The 23,192-nt window shown below is 34.5% G+C and overlaps 3 protein-coding genes across 4 annotated transcripts; 2 read left to right on the forward strand and 1 right to left on the reverse strand.

Moving 5' to 3' along the window:
- Positions 1-2,806: 2,806 nt before the first annotated feature.
- LOC123201941 (ubiquitin-activating enzyme E1 1-like) lies at positions 2,807-8,148 on the forward strand. Of its 2 annotated transcripts, none has more exons than XM_044617561.1 (7): positions 2,807-3,080; positions 3,328-3,707; positions 3,840-4,057; positions 4,620-5,414; positions 5,591-6,459; positions 6,558-6,990; positions 7,393-8,148. In XM_044617561.1, the coding sequence occupies exons 2-7, from the start codon at positions 3,341-3,343 to the stop codon at positions 7,987-7,989; spliced, it is 3,279 nt and encodes a 1,092-aa protein (XP_044473496.1). In that variant the 5' UTR covers positions 2,807-3,080; positions 3,328-3,340; the 3' UTR covers positions 7,990-8,148. The 2 variants fall into 2 exon arrangements, with proteins under 2 accessions (XP_044473496.1, XP_044473495.1); XM_044617560.1 differs by having other exon boundaries at positions 2,807-3,064.
- An 808-nt stretch (positions 8,149-8,956) lies between these two features.
- LOC123202424 (protein NODULATION SIGNALING PATHWAY 2-like) lies at positions 8,957-10,778 on the reverse strand. Its single transcript, XM_044618364.1, has one exon. It carries the CDS (start codon positions 10,691-10,693, stop codon positions 9,119-9,121), a length of 1,575 nt encoding a protein of 524 aa, XP_044474299.1. The 5' UTR covers positions 10,694-10,778; the 3' UTR covers positions 8,957-9,118.
- Positions 10,779-19,258: 8,480 nt separating this feature from the next.
- On the forward strand, positions 19,259-20,884 carry LOC123202268 (protein NODULATION SIGNALING PATHWAY 2-like). The gene has a single exon (XM_044618094.1). It carries the CDS (start codon positions 19,259-19,261, stop codon positions 20,882-20,884), a length of 1,626 nt encoding a protein of 541 aa, XP_044474029.1.
- Positions 20,885-23,192: the final 2,308 nt, after the last annotated feature.

The following is a 23,192-nucleotide window of genomic DNA, read 5'->3' on the forward strand; positions in this document are numbered from 1 at the left end:
TATTTATCAAAAATGTTCGAAATATTATTATTTTGGCAACTATAATTACATTTGTACAGGAGAGGGACGACGTTATTGGGACGACCTCCCCCATTGATACCACAATACCATCCCATCAGTCACATGAGGTCCGTATGTAACATATAAATTTCCTTATTTATCAATAACTAATGTTGTTATTATATTACAATATCGTTATATATGAAATGTCACTAAATAGAGTTAATGTTACTATTATCTTAGGGTAGTCGCCAGGAGGGGGCACCGGTTGACCCTTCAGTTGCATCACCCGTCTGACCTGAGATATATGACTTATCAATAGAACTTAATTTTTATTACTATTTTGTTATCAATTAATTCATTTTATATATTTGTATAGGGTCTTCGTCATGAAGGGGAAACCGATCGGATCTCCTATTTTGTCCTTTTCATGCATATAGGGAACCGACATTGATAGATTATCGATCGAGGGTTGTCTCGATCGGAGGTATCATATTCGGGGAATATGGGGTCTCTTGAGTAGCGCATGCGACCATATATGACATTCATTCCCGCGTTATTAGATGTGACGAGTTTTTGGATAGCTTCTGGGAGGACTCCACGACGTGATTCCCTCGCTTTGTATCGAGCGACGGATGTCCCTCAGCAGGGATTGGGCTCTGGTGACTGTGACGTGTTTATGTTACGTTTTTTTGAGTGTTTGACATTGTCACGGAGCTACGATTTTCCCCAAGAGTCGTCTACCTCTATGTGTCGACGTTTAGCGTCGCAGTTGTATTTTCACTGTATTGAGTAGCTCACGGATGTATATTTAGTTACCTCGTTGTTTGTTTATCGTTCTTCATATGTTCGTATGTATATATTTATTATATGTGCATATGTGTTCGATATACTTTATCTGTCATTATATATAAATATGTATTTGATTTCATTCTATATGTGATTTGAGTGATGTATTGTAAAACAATAAAATTCAAATTCTAAAAGTTGAAATACCCTAGAATAGCAATAATAATTTTTTTTTCGAAAATCTGAAAAATACGAGTCGATATATCATAAAACGATGAAATTTAAAAAAACGAAACTAAAATTTGAATTCTAAAAATTGAAATACCCTAGAATGACAATAATCAAAAAATTCTTCGGAAATCTAAAAAATATGAGTCGATATATCGTAAAATGATAAAATTCAAAAAAACGGAATTGAAATTCGAATTCTAAAAGTTGAAATACCCTAGAATGACAATAATAGAAAAATTCTTCAGAAATCTAAAAAATACGAGTCGATATATCGTAAAATTGTGAAATTCGAAAAAACGAAACTGAAATTCGAATTCTAAAAGTTGAAATACCTTAGAATGACAACAATAAAAAAATTCTTCAAAAATCTGAAAAATACGAGTCGATCTATCGTAAAACGGTGAAATTCGAAAAAACGGAACTAAAATTCAAATTCTAAAAGTTGAAATACCCTAGAATGGCAACAATCGAAAAATTCTTCGAAAATCTGAAAAATACGAGTCGATCTATTGTAAAACGGTGAAATTCTAAAAAACAGAACTGAAATTCGAATTCTAAAAGTTGAAATACCCTAGATTGGCAACAATCGAAAAATTCTTCGAAAATCTGAAAAATACGAATTGATCTATCGTAAAACAGTGAAATTCGAAAAAACGGAACTGAAATTCGAATTCTAAAAGTTGAAATACTCTAGAATAACAACAATCGAAAAATTCTTCAGAAATCTGAAAAATACGAGTCGATATCTCGTAAAACGGTGAAATTCGAAAAAACAGAACTGAAATTCAAATCCTAAAAGTTGAAAAACCCTAAAATAGCAACAATCGAAAAATTCTTCAGAAATCTGAAAAATACAAGTGGATATATCAAAATACACCCCAAATTTTAATAACATTTCGTTTGACCCCTCAATTATCTATTCCTAAAATTTTATTGAGAAATTTATAATGCTCTTATAATGTTTAATATCATAATACCCTATAATTTTAATAAAATTTTATTTAACCCCTTCTAGTCAGTTAGGAGGTTTATATAAATAAAGGAAAGGGTAATTTTGGTATTTTAGAAAAAATCATGGGTATTTTTACTTAAAAATAATGAATTTGGGTATTTTTGCTTGAAAATAATGATTTTGTGCATTTTTGCTTAGTGGGAGAGTATTTTGGCCATCTTTGATAATTTTCCTTTTTTTTTTTGTAAGTGGGCCAACATCTTGACATGTCTATTTTTATTTATGGGTAAATAAAAATTAAACTAAGACGGGATATTCTTCCACTATAGTTTGATTTTAAAAAAAAATTCAATTTGAATTTATTAAACCAATATTAAAGAGAGTTAAAGTTTGATTCAAATAAAAATGATTTAATTTGAGTTCAATTTAAATTTATAGTTCAAAGTTATAATTTATTAATAAAATGATATCGATTAATAATTATTTAATAAAATTTTAATAGAGTTATAAGTCAAATTTACATTAAATTAAGTCATCTATCTGGTTCATAAATCAAACTAAATCAAATTATTTTTAGCTTGAGTTTGATTTAATTTTAAAATGAATTGAACCTTTTAATTATAATTCAGATTAAATTCAAATCAAATGAAATAGAATAGAGCCAAGCTTGCTTTTGGGCTTGGGTAAATTCGATTGAGATCTAACACTACTCCTATCACGCATTTACACCTAAAATCTCAATTTATTTTTCAAATTTCAGTACTCGTTTATAAACAAACAAAATCAAGATAAGTAGTGCCATAAGTAACCCAGAATCAACATATGCCAACCTCGTGCAGAACAAAATAATCCTTATACCGGCACATGGTTCTCAAAGCAGCCAACCAAACAATATTTTCACCATCATCTAATCCCCTTTTTTTTCTGTAAGTGCCACCGTCTAGCTCTTCCTCCCTATCTTTTCGCCCCACGCCAATACGCAACCGTATCAGACACACCACCTGTCTTTTCCTCTTCTCAGTAAAGAGATAAATGAAACTACACACAATCTCACCTCCGCATCCTACCTGAAAACCCTAGTCAAAACGCAACGTATAATTCCTTCTTTGTAATATTCTTTGCTTCTGTTCCTGTTCTTCGTTTCTGAACTACGTAACATAAAACGATTGGCTTTAAATTACGTTTAACGTTTGCTTGTTTGGATGCTGAATAACTGGTTTAAACTTGAAAGAATTTGTTAATATATATTTTTTCAAACATATATATCGTAATTGGTTAGGGAAAAATTGGAATGATTTGAGTAACATTTGTGTTCATTGATGAGATATTGACGGAATGAAGACTTATGTGAACAGTTCGGAGCTCTATATGCTTCCTTGCAAGAGAGCACGTGGCGGAGAGGCTGTAGTTGGAGAAGAAGGACCAACACACTCATCGGAGGCTCTGTTGAAGAAACAGAAAAGCCTTGATTTGCCTCCAATCGCTTCAGCGACAACGTCTACCGCCATGGGGAACGCTAAGAGCTCCGACAAATCAACTCCCTCTGGTGAGAGTAACAATCGCAGTAAAAGCGGCTCCGATTCGTTGATCATGACTCTTGGTAACGGAAAATCTTCTGATATTGACGAAGATCTCCACAGTCGCCAGCTGGCTTTGTATGGTCGCGAAACGATGAGGCGGTTGTTTGCGTCGAATATTCTAGTCTCCGGAATGCAAGGTCTTGGCGCTGAGATTGGTATGTTATAAGAACTGAAACGCTGTAGTTTTAGAAGTCTGAAATATTGATGATTAATTACTTACCAAAAAAAAAATTTTGATGATTAATTTGACTCAGTGGTTTATTATATTTATGTATTGTTTGTTGCAGCTAAGAATCTTATACTTGCTGGAGTGAAGTCTGTGACATTGCATGATGAAGGGCTCGTGCAGTTGTGGGATCTGTCTAGCAATTTCATTTTCTCTGAAGATGATCTTGGGAAGAATCGAGCTCTTGCCTCTGTCCAGAAGTTGCAAGAACTAAATAACGCTGTAGCTATTAATACTTTAACAAATGAATTGACTAAGGAACAACTCTCTGATTTCCAGGTAATGCTTTTGTTTGCAGACGGTGTGTGTCAAAGTTTTTTTATCTTTTCTTTATAGTTCATTCTTGTATGCGTTAAGGTAAACTTTATAGTGTGGATTAGCATAATGGTCAATTGTTTAAGAGGGTTAGTGTCGGATCAATATAAATTTTTTTAGCAGGACAACAACACTGGTGATGCAAGGTGCTTGCCTGTTTGCATGCTAAATGATTTATGTGTTGCATTTTACAGCTGCGTGCAATATTGCTACAAAGTTTTACTAAGTTTTGAGACTTTAGTATGAGTATACTTTTTTTTCCTCTTTCACTTGTAGCTGAGAATGTGACTTTCATGTCCAATTAAGATTTTGTCTTTGTCCTGTAGTGATTGCATAACCTGATAAGTGTTCAGTAAACTTGGATTCTCTCATTAGATGGCTAAATGTAGTGAACAATGCTTATATCTTTCTATGTTTTATTATTTTATATTCTTGCTTTGTCTTATGTGTGATTGTTATGATTCTCTTTCTATTGTTGTCAAAAGTGCTCATATCTTTGTATGTTTTTATTTTATATGTTCTTCAGGCTGTAGTCTTTACAGATATCAACTTAGACAAAGCAATTGAATTTGATGATTACTGCCACAATCATCAGCCATCAATTGCTTTTGTAAAATCTGAAGTACGGGGACTTTTTGGTAATGTGTTCTGTGATTTTGGCCCTGAGTTTACTGTGTTTGATGTTGATGGCAATGAACCATATACTGGTATCATTGCATCCATCAGCAATGACAACCCAGCACTCGTAGCAGGTGTAGACGATGAAAGGCTTGAGTTTCAGGATGGTGATTTAGTAGTGTTTTCTGAAGTCCAGGGAATGACTGAGCTGAATGATGGAAAGCCCAGAAAGGTTAAGAATGCTAGACCCTATTCATTTGCTATTGATGAAGACACCACCAATTATTCTGCATATGAGAAAGGTGGTATTGTTACTCAGGTGAAGCAACCTAAGGTGTTAAATTTTAAGCCGTTGCGGGAAGTGTTGAAGGATCCTGGTGATTTCCTTTTGAGTGACTTCTCCAAGTTTGATCGTCCACCTCTCCTACACTTGTTATTCCAGGCACTGGATAAGCTTATCATAGAGTTAGGACGTTTTCCTGTTGCTGGGTCTGACGAGGATGCTCAGAAATTCATATCTATGGTCACTAATATGAATGATAGCTTAGGAGATTCAAGGATCGAAGAGATTGACCACAAACTACTTTGTCAATTTGCATTTGGTTCTAGGGCTGTGCTGAATCCCATGGCTGCCATGTTTGGCGGTATTGTTGGACAGGAAGTTGTGAAGGCCTGCACTGGAAAGTTCCATCCTCTATTTCAGGTTAGTTGTCTTTGAGACCTTGTTATAGATTAATGTGGAAGTTTTATATTTTGAGGATGACATTTCTTTCTATGATTTGGTTAGAAACTGTTGCTTTTATTCCTAATTTTGGAACTTGCATTTGCCTATTTGTAAGAGTTCCACCTTCAGATGAATTTATTTATTATTGTGTGCAGTTTTTCTACTTTGATTCAGTTGAGTCACTCCCTACGGAACCCTTGGATCCCAGTGACTTTCAGCCCTTAGATACTCGCTATGATGCACAGATTTCAGTGTTTGGATCGAAGCTCCAAAAAAAATTGGAGGAAGCTAAAATTTTTATCGTAGGGTCTGGTGCATTGGGGTGTGAGTTTCTAAAGAATCTAGCTTTAATGGGTGTTTCTTGTAGTAATCAAGGGAAGTTGACAATTACTGATGATGATGTCATTGAGAAGAGTAATCTGAGCAGGCAGTTTCTCTTCCGTGATTGGAACATTGGGCAGGCTAAATCAACAGTTGCTGCTTCTGCAGCTGCTTTGATAAATCCACATCTCAACATTGAAGCCTTGCAAAACCGTGCAAACCCAGAGAGTGAGAATGTTTTTAATGACACATTCTGGGAGAATCTGAATGTTGTTGTCAATGCCCTGGATAATGTGAATGCTAGGCTTTACATTGACCAGAGATGCTTATATTTCCAGAAGCCGCTTTTGGAGTCGGGAACTCTAGGTGCCAGGTGCAATACTCAGATGGTTATTCCTCACCTAACTGAGAATTATGGTGCCTCTCGAGATCCACCTGAAAAACAAGCACCTATGTGCACTGTTCATTCATTCCCACACAATATTGATCACTGCTTAACTTGGGCTCGATCTGAATTTGAGGGTTTGCTTGAGAAGACACCGGCTGAAGTGAATGCTTATCTGAACAGTCCAAGTGAATATACACTTGCCATGAAGAATGCTGGTGATGCTCAGGCCAGGGAGAACTTGTACCGGATTCTTGAATGTCTTGACAAGGACAGATGTGAATCGTTCCAAGACTGCATCACTTGGGCCCGTCTGAAGTACCGTGCTTGATTATTTGTTACTTTCTTTTTTTTCTTACATGATAGTCACTTTTTCTTTATTCGATCATTTAATGTTATGCTTTTAATTGAACCAGGTTTGAAGACTACTTTGCAAACCGAGTGAAGCAGTTGACATTTACTTTCCCTGAGGATGCTGTTACCAGTAATGGGTTGCCCTTCTGGTCTGCTCCCAAGCGTTTTCCTCGCCCTCAGCAGTTCTCAGTTGACGATCTCAGTCACCTGCATTTTGTGATGGCAGCATCAATTTTGCGTGCTGAAACATTTGGCATCCCTATCCCTGATTGGGTCAAGTCTCCGGGAAAGTTAGCTGATGCTGTTAACCAAGTGATAGTTCCTGATTTCCAGCCCAAGGAAAATGTAAAGATTGAGACAGATGAGAAAGCCGCAAGCTTGTCTGCAGTGTCAATTGATGATGCTGTAGTAATTAATGATTTGGTTATGAGATTAGAAAATTGCCGGAAGCAGCTGCCACCAGGTTTCAAGATGAACCCTATTCAGTTTGAAAAGGTTTGTGTTCTTTCTCCTCTCCCCCCACCCCAACTGTAATTAATGTCATGATTTTTCTTTTCTCACAACAGCTAGATTTAGATGTGTTTGGTTGCATTTCTTTTTCTAGTAGATCTAGTTGGATCTTTGGATAGTGTCATGTCTGGTGTGTGAGAGAATGCCTTCTGCTTCACTACCGTGAGATGCTTTTCTCTGGTTACATAAAATATGAATTTTTTTCAATGGATTTTTTCAGATTTTGGGCAAGTGGTACTTGGTTTTAATCATTCAAAATACAAAAAACATTTTTCATTATGATTGACCTTTTGTTCAGTCAATTTTTACATGCTTCATTCAACATCTTTGTGGAATTTTCCCCCTAACAAAAAGATTAATATTCATGTATACACTTTCTTGCTGTAGGATGATGATGCAAACTACCATATGGACATGATAGCTGGATTGGCAAACATGAGGGCAAGAAACTATGGGATCCCTGAAGTTGACAAGCTCAAGGCTAAATTCATTGCTGGTAGGATCATCCCAGCAATCGCAACTGCTACTGCTATGGCTACCGGTCTTGTCTGCTTGGAGCTGTATAAGGTTCTGGATGGAGGGCACAAAGTGGAAGACTACAGGAACACTTTTGCGAATTTGGCCCTCCCTCTGTTCTCGATAGCAGAACCAGTTCCACCTAAGGTGGTCAAGCATCAGGATCTGAGCTGGACAGTGTGGGACAGGTGGATATTAAGAGACAATCCAACGTTAAGAGAACTGCTTAAGTGGCTGCAAGACAAGGGTCTAAGTGCTTACAGCATTTCTTTTGGCAGTTGCCTGCTCTTTAACAGCATGTTCCCGAAGCACAAAGATCGCATGGACAAGAAGTTGGTTGATCTGGTCAGGGATGTTGCCAAGGCTGAACTACCTCCATATCGTAAACATTTTGATGTAGTAGTCGCATGTGAGGATGAAGACGATAATGATATTGATATCCCACAAATATCAATTTACTTCAGTTAGGAATTTGGCCTGGTTAAGCAGATGACATTTCCTTCGTAGGATAAGTAACAACAATGCCTTTACCGACTTACCCGTAGTCTTTGATTATAGATTTCAGTTAATATGGTATGATGAATGGGATTATTTGTTCTGTTGATATACATGATATTCTCATAGCAACTAGAAGCTGCTCTGTTCTCATTACCATTTAATGTTTACCTTTTAGGCATGGTTTTAAAACTTGGATTGGACCGGTTGTTCTAACTGGTCCAACCAAAACTCGTAGGTATTTGTGACTTTAAGTGATAGTTTGGTCATTGGACCGCTTTGAATCATGGTTCAATTGGGAAAGTTGTGTTAGGTTACCAGTGAACAATTTGATCCACAGTGAGAATGAGTTGTTGAAAGTGACAATTTCAACATTGGAAAAAGTTGGAAATGATGAGATCAATATTTGGGAGGAACTGTTAAATAAGAGATTAGTGTAAGATGGAGTTGGAAATGACCAGTCGACATTGAAAGGAGTTAGGAATAACGGGAGTGATGCTAATAAGAACTATCAAAGGGGAAATTAATATAGGATGGAGTTAGAAATGATGAGATTGACACTGGGAGGAGCTAATCGAGAGGACATTGGTGGCTAAGGTTTTTTGCAATCCTTGATTTTCTTTTATACCCTCGAAAAAAATTTTAATTTTTACATAAAGAAAATAACAAAATTATCTGTAAGTATATTTGTCAATTTTACCTTTAATCAAAATAAAAAAGATTGAATTATCTTTAAACAATTCATTGCTCGATCATTGGTCAATTTGTTTAATTATCAATTGACTTGCATTGATCTCTTCACCAGGTCAACATCTGATCCAAGTACGAAATCAATGCTTTTGCGTTTGTTGTAAGTGGATTTTATGTGTTGGATTTTTGGTGTTTTGATTCGTTTTGTGATGCATGATTAAGTACATGTCTTAATTCTTAATGTCTGGCATCATTAGTCAATTCAACCAATAACTTTTCCACAATGAGAAAATAAATAATCTATACAATAGAATAAAAATGGTAAGGTCCTTGTGTTTTACCTATTTGCTTAGAATTTAACTTCTAAGTAAATAATTAATCTATACAACAGAGAAAAAACGATATCTAGCTTTCAACTTCTCCAAGTAGAGACTCTCACCAATGGCGTTCCTCTCCACTCCAGAATTAGCTCGTTCTCACCATCTCCTCCAATCCTTACCCCATAACAACCTTCCCCTTTCACCATCTCTCCGGCTTCCATCAATACATCTTTGCTTACTTTAGACTTCTCCAATCCAATTCCTGCCTGAATGTGGAAGCCTTGTCTCATTTCTTCCCACTTTTGGAGCCAAACATGGGACGAGATGTAAGGTGTCACAAACAGACACTCCATGGCCATTCTTGCTTCTGCAAGATGTGTAGGGAAGCTGGATTTAATTGATTCCAAAAGGGCTTGGTAATGTTCCAAATACCCCTCAAAAAATGACCCAAATCCTCTGCAATATGCCTGTCTCTCGCAAGCATCCCCATCACCTAAAGTTATAATACCTCTGTTCTTGCTACTGTTGCCATTTTCTGATAACAACTCCTTGGCTGTATGAAGAAACTCCTTGACAGGTTTTCTGCTTCTTTCTCTTCCCATATGCGGAAGCCCAACCATGCAGTTAAAAACCAACCGTTGTTTGTTGTCACCTCTTTTCTTCTTTCTCTTTATCTCACTCACCAATTCCTCAATTCCCATCTCCTCAACTTTCAACTTGAGGCCAAAACATCTTGCATAGTCAGACAGTTGTCTTCTTGTCTCTGCAAAACTCCAGGGCAAGGAAGCGCATGTTAAGTCCTCATCCTCCCTCTTTATTGAAGTCAATCTCAGGGTTCTATGTCTTTTTGCAATGGCCTCCATCAATGGAGGCCACTGAAGCCCTTCTCCAATGTCAAAGTCCACTATGTGAATGATCTCTGCATCATCTGGCATGGCTTCAAGGATTGTCGTGTTTGCTGCAAAGTGAGCAATTCTCCCGTATGGAAACAATTGGTAGAATGCCCTGAACGCATCCTTGAAGTTTTTTCTGGACTCTTGCATTAGATATTCCCTTTGCTTTTCAATGTCGGGGGATAAATTGAAGGCCAGTCGCTCCAAGGCTTCGCCAGCTGGACTCACTTTCTCACTTAAGCATTTGGTAATCACTTCTCCAAGCTCTCTTTGCCCCCTCTCCAAGGCCTCTCCATAAGCCTTTAGAAGATGAGAAACGCTCACTTGGTTATCTATTTCCATTTCTTCTGCTGGCAAAGTCAGTGTGCTGTCCATCGACGCCTCGCTGGATTTCATCGATGTGCTAGGACTCCATATACCTTCCCTTTCACAGGTCACTTGTGAAGGGAAATTTCCTTCACTTTCATGATCAAAAGATCTGCATAAGCCCTCGACATCATCACTCAGAATAGAATCAAGCCCTTCCAACTCTAGAAAATCCTCCATCTGTAACATGCCTTGTAGCTCATCATCACAAGTTCCAGGAAACTGAATAAATTCACTGGAAAACACAGAAGAAAAATTGGGGATGGATGAAAACTCTGCGTAGTCATCTGTACAAGTCAATGAAGAAGAAAACTCACAACCACCCATATAATCGTCAATATTAAGATCAGGTGAATTTATGATCTTGTAGTATGGCCACGTGGGCTGAACAAGTTCTGGTTGCATCATGGTTGGTCTTAATCTGATTTAGAGGGCAAGAAGGAGACTTTTGGTGGAGTTTTGATGACAATTCTTGATGAATATTTATACTTGAAAGATTGTAGATAAAATAAAAATAAAAATAAAGAAGAATACCAATCACTTTCAACTGCTTTTTCCAGAGTTTTGATCCTGCAAAGTTCCCTGGAGAGTTTTCTTCCTTTTTCTTGGCAGGTTCCTGGAGATAGGTAGGATGTTGCATGTAAGTTTCCTCGTTAATAATTTATTAATGGAGGGAGTCGTTAGAGAACCATTCATTTCAATTCATTGTAATTGCCTATAACTTCATAATTAAGAAAATTAATATTAAGATGATAGCATGTAATGGGATTGATTCTTCTTAATCCATGACATAAATTCCCAATAATTTGTTAAGACATTGACTCCGCACAGCGACCATTAAAATGACACCTACAATATTTAAACATATTAAAATAATAGAAGGCTTTACATGGACGGCATTGTAGTTATATATCTATTTCTTAAAAGAAATGATAAACATATACTAATACGTGTCTAATAATTGCAACTCGGAGAGAACATCTCCCATACCTTGTATTTGGGGTAGGAATATATCATCATGCTTTGAACCCAACATTGCATCGGTGGTGATGATATTAGAAGTGGTGATGATATTTGGGGTATCAGAGAAGTGAACAGTATTATAACAGAAACAAACAATATTACTAGATGAATAAATAAGTTGATTTGGAGCTGAACTATTGAACTAGAGGTACAATTCAAAATTAACTTGTTTGAGCAGAGTCGTGAATTTAATTTGAATCAACTTAGAATTAGATCCATCCCTAAATGATATCACCACATTCTAAAAGTTAATTGTTGAGACCAGTCTTGGCCACGGTTCATGAACCGACAGTTTCGGTTTGAAACTGTCAGTTCACGGTTCAAAAAAATAAAAACTCTGAACCGAAACCGTAATAGGACAGTTTGTAATCGGTTTGGAACTGACGATTCCAGTTCATGACCCTGGTTTGGAACCGACAGTTCCGGTTCGAAACCGACATTGAATCGTCAATTTTAATACATGATCTTGATTTTATTTTTAAATTATTAATTACAATAATTGAAAATTAAAAGAAAGGCTTGAACTTAATTTTTCAATTAAACTTCCTATGTATCTTTTTGAGGTTTAGAAGAATCAAAGCCTACGTAGTTCTCTTACCTTTGCATATCCAATAGCCGACAATACTCCCTTACCTTATCATTCATTTTCGCTATCTTGACTATTATTTCTCGTCATCAAACTATCCGTAATTAAATCAAACAATTATTTATTGAAGTCCACTTTTATATCTTGTTGGTGTAATTCGGCTCTTGAACTATCCACTTTTATATAATAAATAAATTTAATTATATAAATAAATTATATGATTAATTATGAAAGATAATAAAAAAATAATAAATAAAATTAATTATAGGAATAAATAAATCAAATTAATTATAGGAATAAATTCTATAATTAATTATGAATTGTATAATAAAAATTGAAATTAATAAAAAATAAAGAAAGAATTTAATTAAATTTGAGAGAATTTAATTGAAAGATTGAGAGAGTATTAAGAATTGAAAGGATGAGAATGAGAGTAAATGAAAGAGTTTGAAAGATTTAGTGTGGGAGAGTTGAGAGATTGAATGAATATATATAGGAAAAATTAAAAAGGGGGGCGGTGAAACGAAATTTAGAAAATATGCAGGGGACCTCCCGTGCAAAAGATTTTGAAATATGCAGGGGACCTGGTCCCCTGCATATTTGCAGGAATCGTTGGTTCTTTTTTTTTTAAATTTAAAAAAATAAAAAAAATACCGGTTTAGTAGAATGTAAACCGCCGGTTCATAAATCGGATGTGAACCGATGGTTTTACGGTTTAAAATTATATAAACCAGAATCGAACCGTCAAAATCCGGTTTCGGTTCCCGTTCAATCCGGTTTTGGTTCTTCCGATTCCAGTTCTGGTTTTATCCGGGCCGGTTTCGGTCCAGTTCACTGGCCAAACCGGCCCATGGCCAGGTCTAGTTGAGACTAAAGAACTTAAAACCATATATACCTTAATAGCCTATAGTTTTTTATGAGAGATTTAAATATCATAACTTATTTGGAATAGTAACATATATCAACAAATAGGTTGCATGAGAACTTTCACTCCAATTATTCATAATTAAGGCTCATTAATCATCAACGCTTAATGATATTGAATAATCTTGTTTTGGAGTTGGAAACATTTCATAATTTCGAAGGCTGTCTTAATATTGCATGTCACTTATAAAGATTTACCACGACATCCGAATCTCACCAGGATTTTCTGTTGAAAGAGGCCGGCAGCCCTTTTGGGTTGAATTTATACGATGTATAATTTACTTCTATGTATATATAAACATATATTCAACTGAAAACATATTCAGTAAAAATGTACTGAATTTATCATTAAAATAGGTTTTACCCATAATCTGTACTGAATTTATCAGGGTTTTAATACACTGACTTTCATCCTGAATAATAGATTATAAAGAAATTACGTGAACGATGACATGCATGAATGGAAATAAAGAATTAATTCTCTCATATTAATTATATATACAAATAGTTGTATGCAAATGGAAGATGCTTTTTCACGTAAACTGAGCGGCTAATTCAGAGTATATTTTGCCATCTTCTTCATCATACCACTAAATTAATGGTGAGTTTTTGAATCGGACGTGAATAGATGGTCGAGGTTAAACGTCTCTGCTAACCATTATTGTCAACTAGCGATACATATTTTCTGCCCATGACATCTTGTTGCAATTTTAATAATTGTGACTTAAGACTCTAGTTTTCTCCTGCTTTCTAGGCCACAAAATATGGCATCTTCTTCTCTCAGAGATCACGTGCCGCATATATTAATCAATCTTGACGTGAAACACAGTAAACAAATGAGTGATATGATGATTTGCATGTGTAATTTGTTCATATAGCGCCCCTCCTATAATAATATATCTTTCAGTTTTTTTTTTTTTTTATACGATAATATGAAAGAAGATGAATGATAACCAAGTAGATGTAAAGAGATTTTTCTTAGGGTTAGATTTGATTTGAGTTGTTTGAGTTTGAATTCGATTTCAAATTGAATGAACCAAGTTTGAGCCAAATATTGAGTTATTTTCATAAAACAAGTTGAGTTTGAGCTAATCTTAATATTTGAACTTGAATTGACTCGAATCAAATTCAAAATTAAATTATTTTAATTGAGTTCAAGTTTTAACTCATTGATTTCAAAATAAGTCTTGTTTGAGCTTAATCTAAATCGAATTCAGCCATAATTATTCTATATTACTTTTGAGGATTATAGCTAACCGCTAATATAATAGAAGAGTTTAATATCTGAAAGAGATGTGTATACGTACGAAGAATTTATACCTTGCAGAGAGGTGTTTTAATGTTTATTGACAGTATAAAGAAATGGAATATTGGCTTCTTCAAACTTTATCTTAAAAAGATTATTGATGACGAGTTCAATTCCAACCCCATCCAACTCCATTGACATATGAATAGCTCGATGATAACTTCAAATTTTGTCCAATTTTAGGAGAGATTCTTAAGTTTATTAATAACTTAGCAGTATAAATATATGGATATAATAGGACCATTTTCTTGGAATCCTTTTATAATATAAATTGGTTTATTTCATTTTTGTATAATTTCTAGATAATCTTACCACTGAATTTAGCGACTACTTTATTTATAAGGTGTTATGCTCACATGTATGACAATCCTGTTATCATATAACAGATAAGACACTACCTGTTGTTATACACTACCCACAATTGATTTTATCTCATAAAAACGGATTTAGGATTATCTTAAAGAATAATAATTCTTTTAAAGTTTCGTTTAGTAATAAAAATCTTAATAAGGTTTGGTTTATAGATATAATCTTAATATATATAAACAAAATAATCGTTTATATGGATGTGATATCAATTTTATAACAAATATATTCACGGTAACAAAAGAGACTCTACTAAACTTAGTGCAATCATCTAGACACGTCAATTGGGCCGGGTTGAATGGAGGCTCAGCCCGAAGCACGAAAAAAAGTCCGGACACGATAAAGCCCGGCCAAGTACTGTAGCATGCCGGGCCGGGCCCATGGCCTTATCAGGCCGGGCCTTGGGCTTTAATATTAAACCCATGGGCTAGTCTGGCCCGACACGACACTGTTCATATATATATATATATATAAATTTTTTTTTTAATTTTTTCTTCTGCCAAATGGCAAAAGCAGAAGCCCAGGCAGAATGGCTTCTGCCTTGTGGCAGAAGCCGTTGGGTAGCTTCTGCCACAGGTAGAAGCCGTTGGCAACGGCTATTGGCACCAGTAGTCGTTGCCAAACTTTTTTTTAATTAATTTATTTTTTCCTATAAAAACCTATTCAATTTTTTATTTTCACTTTCAATTATAATTACAAATTTCTCAACCTCTCAAACTCTCAATCTCTCAAACTCCCAATCTCTCAAACTCTCAATCTCAACTATTTATTATATTTTTAATCTCATTTTATTTTAATTTTATCATTACAAAATATTATAAATGGATCAAATGTCAAATGAATTCAATCCATTTGAATATTATCATGCTGGCGTTGATGATGTTATTGATGATGCACAAGGTGAAATAGGTAGAGCACCAACAGGTGAAAGTGGTACGGGTACAGGTTCGCATTATTCGACAGAGAGAAAAAGAAAACAAACGTCAATGGTATGGGAACACTTTGATAGAATAGAGGAAACAATAGAGGGGAAATTAATTCGTCGAGTAGTATGCAAACATTACTGTTCTTGTTTAACATGTGCAAGTACAAGTGGGACGGGACATCTTCGCCGACATGTTACTGATTACTGTAAAAAAATTTCACATGAACTTAGAGGACAAAAACAAATTGCATTCACCAGATCGCGATCTGTTGGTCTAGGTGCCACTTCAACAGGAGGTCCGAGCAATTCTGGACATATGGGAGAAATGTCAACTTTTACGTACGATCAAATGAAGGTGCGAGATTACAAGGCCAGGTATGTCGTTGCTTCTGATCAACCTTTTAGTTATGTAAAAGATGAAATTTTAGAATAGATGATGCAAAATAATATTCAACCAGCATTTAGAAGAATTCCTAGATCAACTCTTAGGTCAGATATATTGAGAAATTATAAATTAATGAAAATAAAAATTATTGGAGAATTAAGTAATTTTAATGGTGTTATTTTAATAACTTCTGATTTATGGACTGCTACAAATCAACATATAGGGTATCTTTGTGCAACTGCTCATTATATTAATTCTGATTGGCAATTATGCAAAAAAGTTATTGCATTTAGAAATTTAGAATATCCACATAGTGGTCTTGCAATTTATCGTGCATTAGCAAATATTTTTGACGAATATAAAATTAATAATTCTATTTTTTCAATTACTTTAGATAATGCTAAAAATAATAATAAAGTTATTGAATATATGTATAATCATTTATCTCCTCCATTTAATGGAAAATTATTTCATGTTAGGTGTGCATGTCATATTATTAATTTAGTCGCTCAAGATGGCTTGAGTTTGGCAAAAAAACATTTAGAAGTAATTAGACATGCCATTGCATATATTTCATCATCCCCATCATGGGTACAAGCATATCATCAATTATGTAGATCAATGGGGTTGAGAAGAAAAAAATTAAAAATAGATATTAGCACTAGGTGGAATTCAACATATCTCATGTTGAAAGCATGCGAAGGGTATGAAGTTCCTATAACACGATACTTCAATACCCAACCAATGGATTCGCAAGATCCTATTTTTTTGACAGATCAAGATTGAGAAATAGCTATGGCTTTAATGAACTTGTTAGAGCCATTGAAAACAGCCACAGATCATTACTCAGGTGTGTATTATCCAACAACTTGTTCTATAATATATAGTATGGTAGAAATAAGTGATATTTTTAAAGAACATAGGTATCGTCACTCTCATAATACTTTTCAAAATATATGTATGCAAATGGAACAAAAATTTAAAAAATATTGGAGTGAAATTCCTTTACTTTATTCTGCAGCTACTATTTTAGATCCTAGGGTAAAAACTAATAGATTACAAAATTTATTTGATGTTATTAATGAAAATTTGTCAATTAATAGCAATGTAAATTCTGTTGAATATGTTCAAGAATTTTTATTTGATATGTATAGTATTTATGAACAAAAATATAGAAAAACTGGACAAAGTTCTGCACCAGAGGTAAGTTCTGGTAGTTCAAGTAAAAAAAAGTCATGCATATGGTCCTTATTGCGCAAAGGTAAACAAACTGTTAGTCAAAGTACAAATTATAGTCAATTTTACAATTATATAAATATTGACCATTATCCTGAAATTGTTCAAAGATATAATACTAAAAAACTAGATGTTTTGGCATGGTGGAAAGACAAGGCAGAAACCTTTCCTGTGCTTGCAACCATGGCTCGAGATCTACTAACACCTCTGGTGTCAACTGTAGCATCAAAATCCGCTTTTAGTGCAGGGGGATGTGTGCTGGATGATAGACGATCCAATTTACATCCAAATATGGTCGAAGCAATAATGTGCAAGAAAGATTGGATCAAAGCTGATTTTAAATTACAGAATCGTGTGACAGAAGATGTCTTTGAAGAATTCAAAGATTTGGATGTAGAAGATGAATAGATAAATATTATATAGTAGATGAATTTTATTTATGTTTTGTAATTTATACAATATGTAAATTAATTTATTTGTATTTTATTAACAATTTATAATATTTTTTATCATGTAACCATGATATTCCTCCGCTATAAGTGAGGGATTATAAATAAAATATTCGGAGTACTGTCCTCGATTTTAATAATTAAAAAATAATTTGTGTTTAAAAATTTTAATTAAAACTTTTTTTTAAATATTTAATAAGGCCCGACGCGGCCCATTTAATAAGGCCCGGCCTGACCCATTTAAAGCACGTTTGTATATGGGCCGGGCTTTGGGCCTTTATATTTTGGGCCTCGGGCCCGGCCCGACCCATTGACGTCTCTGCAATCATCGTTGAACTAGAATAAAACCTGTGTATTCTTTACCTTTATATTTGTGATTATTTGCTTTATTGATTATTGATTATTGATTATGTACACAATCTTTTGACCGATTTGTATACTTACTTTACCTAGCTCATATGACTCATATATATCAATTTTAGTCATGCAGTTTCTTTCTCGTATTGATCATTTTATAGTTTTTAATATCAATTAATCTGCATGTTCTTGTTTGTGCCGGGGTAGATTTTTACAGAAGATTCTTACTCCTGCATGGTTTCTCAGCCATGAAAGCAAAAACCATCAGATCAGTCAATAAGCCAAACTATATCAAGATACCAAAACACTTAATTTTCTTCAAGAGGTGCCCCTGTAATTGATTATCTTATTTATTGCAAGAGTCTAGGTCAAGAGATCACCTCCGCAAAAAGACTAGAAATATCTCCATTTTTGGATGCCATAGGATACAATTAGGGGACAAATTAACAAAAAATAATGAAATATTGTGTTTAGTTGCGTTAACTATTCAACTTCATGGTCATAATTAACTTTTCCATTGTCCCATGGAATTAAATTTTGGAGTAAATCTTATATCCGTAAAATATGAAAAACATATTGGGTATATATAAAAAAATAATATCATTAGAAATAATAACAAAAAATTAATAAAATAATTTATAAATTTTTAAGTTGTGAAAACATATTTTATACTCAAAAACAAAAATCGTGATAGATTAATTATTTGTCCAACACAAATAATATCTTAAAAATGGATTAGACTATTAAACTTAAATATTATCATTATCATAAATAATTTTACTAGAAGTAAAACGGATCAAATAAGGGACTTACACTTGCGTGTTATCAAGATAGTACCAAGCCTATGTATGGTAAAATGAATCATATGGTATTAACAAGTACAATCAAAATCACGAGCTATGGACATAGTTTTAATTGGAATTAAAATGAATCATATAGAGTACTAATATGTTATGTTAAACTCATGTGATTAGCTTCGTTAGTACCAAGCCTATTGTATGGTAAAAATTATTGTTAATTAATTATTGATTAAGGATGTTCTTATCCTTTGACTGTATTCCAATGGGGTTGGTAAGTAATGAGAAAAAACAGCCAAAGTATGAATCAATTTCGTGTCAAAGTGGAGGTCATGCATGGTTTGACGTTGCATTATTTTATGACAATCGAGGGCACAAATTGATTTTCCTTTGTAAGTTCGTGAATGCAAAGAATACTAATTAGGTTGGGATGAGATTTCCGCATGCAATTCAATGTTTTTTAATTCACAGAAAGTGCCAAGAAGGTTTCGAGTCAATGAGGATTCGTGAAAATATTTTTTTATGTTCATCCCTTTTGATCTCTATCTGTTCATGTCCATTGATATATAATAATAATTCTTTATCCGCTGTTTCTTGAAGCCAATAGCCCTTTTGAAAAATGATACAACCTGTTCATCCTTTCCAGGATTTATATGCCAATAATGGGGTAGCCATGGAAGATGATCTTCTGTTTATGAATTACTTTGAGTCGTCCACATTCTCTCCTCCTTTTACCACAATTTCTGATAATCTCGCACCTTCTGCCATGTCCAATGATTTCATTGACATTGATAATTTTCCTTTTCACGTAAATGAAATGCAAATTACATTTCCCGTTGATGATTCTTCTTCGGTACTTGATTTGGAGGATTTGGACTTGGACCCCAATCTGAACATCGATTTAGAAGAAATAAGAGATTGGTTGGAGAATGGTGATCATGATCAAGAAAGTGATGATTCCTCTTATCAGCAACTTTCTATGGGTCAAGAGGGTAATGAGACATCTATGGAAGAGACTTCAATAATCCCGGAGCCAATCCTAAACTTCCCTACAGAAGGCATGGAGATTAACAATGAACTCTGTGCAAGCCACCTAGCCAAGGCTTATGGTGAAGCCATGGCGAATGAACACAGAGAGCTCGCGGAGGTGATCGTGAAACGCATCAATGCGAAAGTCAGTCCCGTCGGTGGGATTAAGGAACGCCTTTTGTATCATTCATTTCAGCCCTTGAACAAGGAAACTCATGATAACTATCTTAAACAAGAGTCCTGCAAGGTTTTTGATGCAGCTTTTAAGGCATTCTATAGTGTGTTCCCAAACGGAATGTTCGCTCATTTCACTGCGAACTCGGCGATTCTTGAGGCCGTTCCTCATGATACTGAGGTTTTGCACATTGTTGATTTCGACATGGGGGAGGGCGTTCAATGGGCTTCAATGATTGTGGCTCTTGCTCAGCGACAAAATCTGCTGCAACAATTCGGTCTTATTTCACAACAAATAACATTTAAACTTACATCGATAAAGTGGAAGAATGCGGGATGTATTTGTGGTCAAGCTCATCCCCATTGGAGATTTGAGGAGACAAAGAAGCAGCTTATATATTATGCAAATTGCCATGGCATAAAGTTGAAAGTTGAGGAAATGGAACTGCAAGATTTGGTGCATGAGATAAAGAAAACTAAAAGAAGAGGAGGAAGGAGAGAATGGATGGCCTTTAATTGCATGTGGGCACTTCCCCACATGGGAAGAAGAAGAAGAAGAGGGCATGTTATGGAGTTTCTAAAGCTGGCTAAAGATTTTTTGGCCAATTGTGAAAATAACGATGGTATAATCACTTTTGGTGATGGAGATACTTGGGAGAAAACAGAAGATTACTCATGTTTTGAATCATTTTTTGAAAGTTATCAGGAACATTACCAGGCATTATTAGAATCAATGGAATGGAACCTCCATAATCTTCTTGCAGAAGCAAGAATAGCCATGGAGTGTCTCTTTGTGGCACCGTATGCATCTTGTCTTTCTTTGTTCGAAAAGTGGAAGGAAATAAAAGAGGTCTGCGAATTTGAGCCGGGATTTGGGTTGAAAGGCGTGAGATTAAGCAGTGAGAGCTTAATGGAAGCTAAAGTAATGGGGAGAGAAGGTGAAGGTTTGTACAGAGTGAGAATTGAAGGTGAAAATGCAAATGAGATGGTGTTGGAATGGGAAAGAACTCCATTAGTGAGAGTTTCTGCATGGAGATTATAGCCATTATCAAGAGTAAGAAGCAATTGAAAGGGACTTACGACAGTGAATATTTTCAATTGTATCATTTTTTTTTTCGAATTGAATTCCATTAATACAATAAAAAATATGGAGGAATTTATGGTGTTTAACCTAAATATGCTACATAATTAATACTAATGAAAGTTTCGCTGTTGCTTCTCTGTGATGAAAGTTGTATCTTTTCCATAATATATTCTATTTTTTAGCCTAATTCTCCATTTGAATATCGATGCAGTTAGATAAAATTTAGAAAAATAAAAATCACTATGAGATAGGTATATGATTTAGGAGTGGAATCAATTTGAACTTGTTTGGCTTGGCTCGAATGAGTCAATCTCGAGCTAGATCTCTAACTCAGTATCTTAGCTTAAGATCAATTTGTTTATCTATCTAATAATATTGTTTATCTTATAGATAATATTATTTATTCCGTCAATAATTCTCTGATGATACTATACATTAGTTTGAATGAACTCGAATTTAAACTTAACATTATAAATTCAATTCAAACTTGAACCACCCAAAGGCCAGAACACCTGCCCTAGGTATATTAAATTTGATTAAAAAAAAAAAAGAACTTGCTTGAACTTGAAAAGTATTGTTAAAGAGAAATGTGTTTGATTTAGGCTAACTTGAATAAAATTCAACTTAACATTGATTTAAATTTAATATAATTAAACTGACTTAAGATTAATGTCTTGAAATTTAAATTTAATTAAAAAATAAATAATTTAATTTTAAATTTAATTAAACCTATTTTAAATTCGAATATTTAAATTGACTCAAAATTTTGACCAAACTTGGTAGAATTAATTCGGGTGTGAACAATCTCTAGTTGAGGCCGAAGCAAAGGCGATAATTAAGAGCCGAATTCTGAAAAGTATCTCTTAGTCATTTTCGTGGCCTATCAAATTAACGCGGTTCCGATGGAAAATCCGCAGATATTATTCAAGCAAAAGGCCCAACCACGCGATTCTTAAAAAATTATCTCCATTGACCTAACTGCTTCTGAATTAGAAAAAACCCATAAATTATATAAAAATAAAGAAATAGTGAAGAAAATTAATTGCTTGGCCTTTAATTTTCAAGAGAAAAAAAAGTGCTTAGCTCTTAAATCATGCAGGAACCTTATTTTCTCTTCTGCAAGACTGGTTTTTTGATGATCTTCTTATTATTTTTTTTTTTGGGGCATAATTAGGGTTAGTTTTATCCATCACATGATAGACCAATAAGTCCGACCGTCACGTTTAAGGCTATGAAATATCCTATAAAATTATTAAAACCTTGAAAATTATCATAACCTGGATCTCAGCTGACTTGGATTCGAATAGCGACTCAGAACGAAAAATCCAAGCTTGAATAGGGTTTGCTCCAATTAGAAATTGAGCTAAGTTGAATCGCTAGAAAGTTGTCTGCAGATTAATCTTCTTTAACAACTTTTTTCTTCTCTAACGATTCTTCTTCTTCTTCTTTATCTTTAACAACCATTCTTTTTCTTATTTGGCCATTTCTTATCAAATTCATTGTCAAACGAGCAAACCAAGCTCAATCTGTGATTGTTTTGAATTCAAGTTAAGTTTATATTAATCATTATTCAGACTTAATTCGATTCAACTTAAATCTACCTTTGATAAATAGAAAAATTCTCCGAATAAAATATTTTTGATGGTTTTAGCAAATCGTTGTAGGGCAAAGGATTATTTTCCACTCAAGTTTCAGCTCAATCTCAAAAATACATTTATAGCAGTTTAAAAACTCAAACACCCATCCATAATTCAACTATACAACGAAGAGACAGAGATTTCTTTGTCACACCATCGTGCGACGAAGAACTTCGCTCCACCCAGATGACGAAGGACAACGCTTCATTGTCTTTTGTGGCTCGTCACGTCATCCAGATGTGACGAGGAAGGATGACGAAGTGTCGTCTTTCTTCTATTCTTCTAGATCTGAATGATGCTTCGTCATCCAGATCTTGGTGATGAACGGTCATTCTTCGTTGTCCTTTGTAGTCAGAGATGAAAGATCGGTGGAATGCGTTGGCCGTCAGTGGTGGCCAGAGAAGAAAACAAACCTTAGGGGTGAAATCTAAATTTTTAAAACTTTAAGAATGGGTTAAGGTGTTAGTTTTAAAACCTGGAGGGGGTAATAGTGAGATTTTAAAATTTTAAGGTTTATAATTAAAGTGATGATTTTATCCCTGTCCTTAACTGAAAATTTAGATGACAGTTTGGTCATAGGTCAAAAAATAGATTTTTGATTTGTCGCAGGTATAAGTTTGAGAATAGGG

This window comes from Mangifera indica, chromosome 18 (genome assembly GCF_011075055.1).
Source record: "Mangifera indica cultivar Alphonso chromosome 18, CATAS_Mindica_2.1, whole genome shotgun sequence".
Classification (NCBI taxonomy): domain Eukaryota; kingdom Viridiplantae; phylum Streptophyta; class Magnoliopsida; order Sapindales; family Anacardiaceae; genus Mangifera; species Mangifera indica.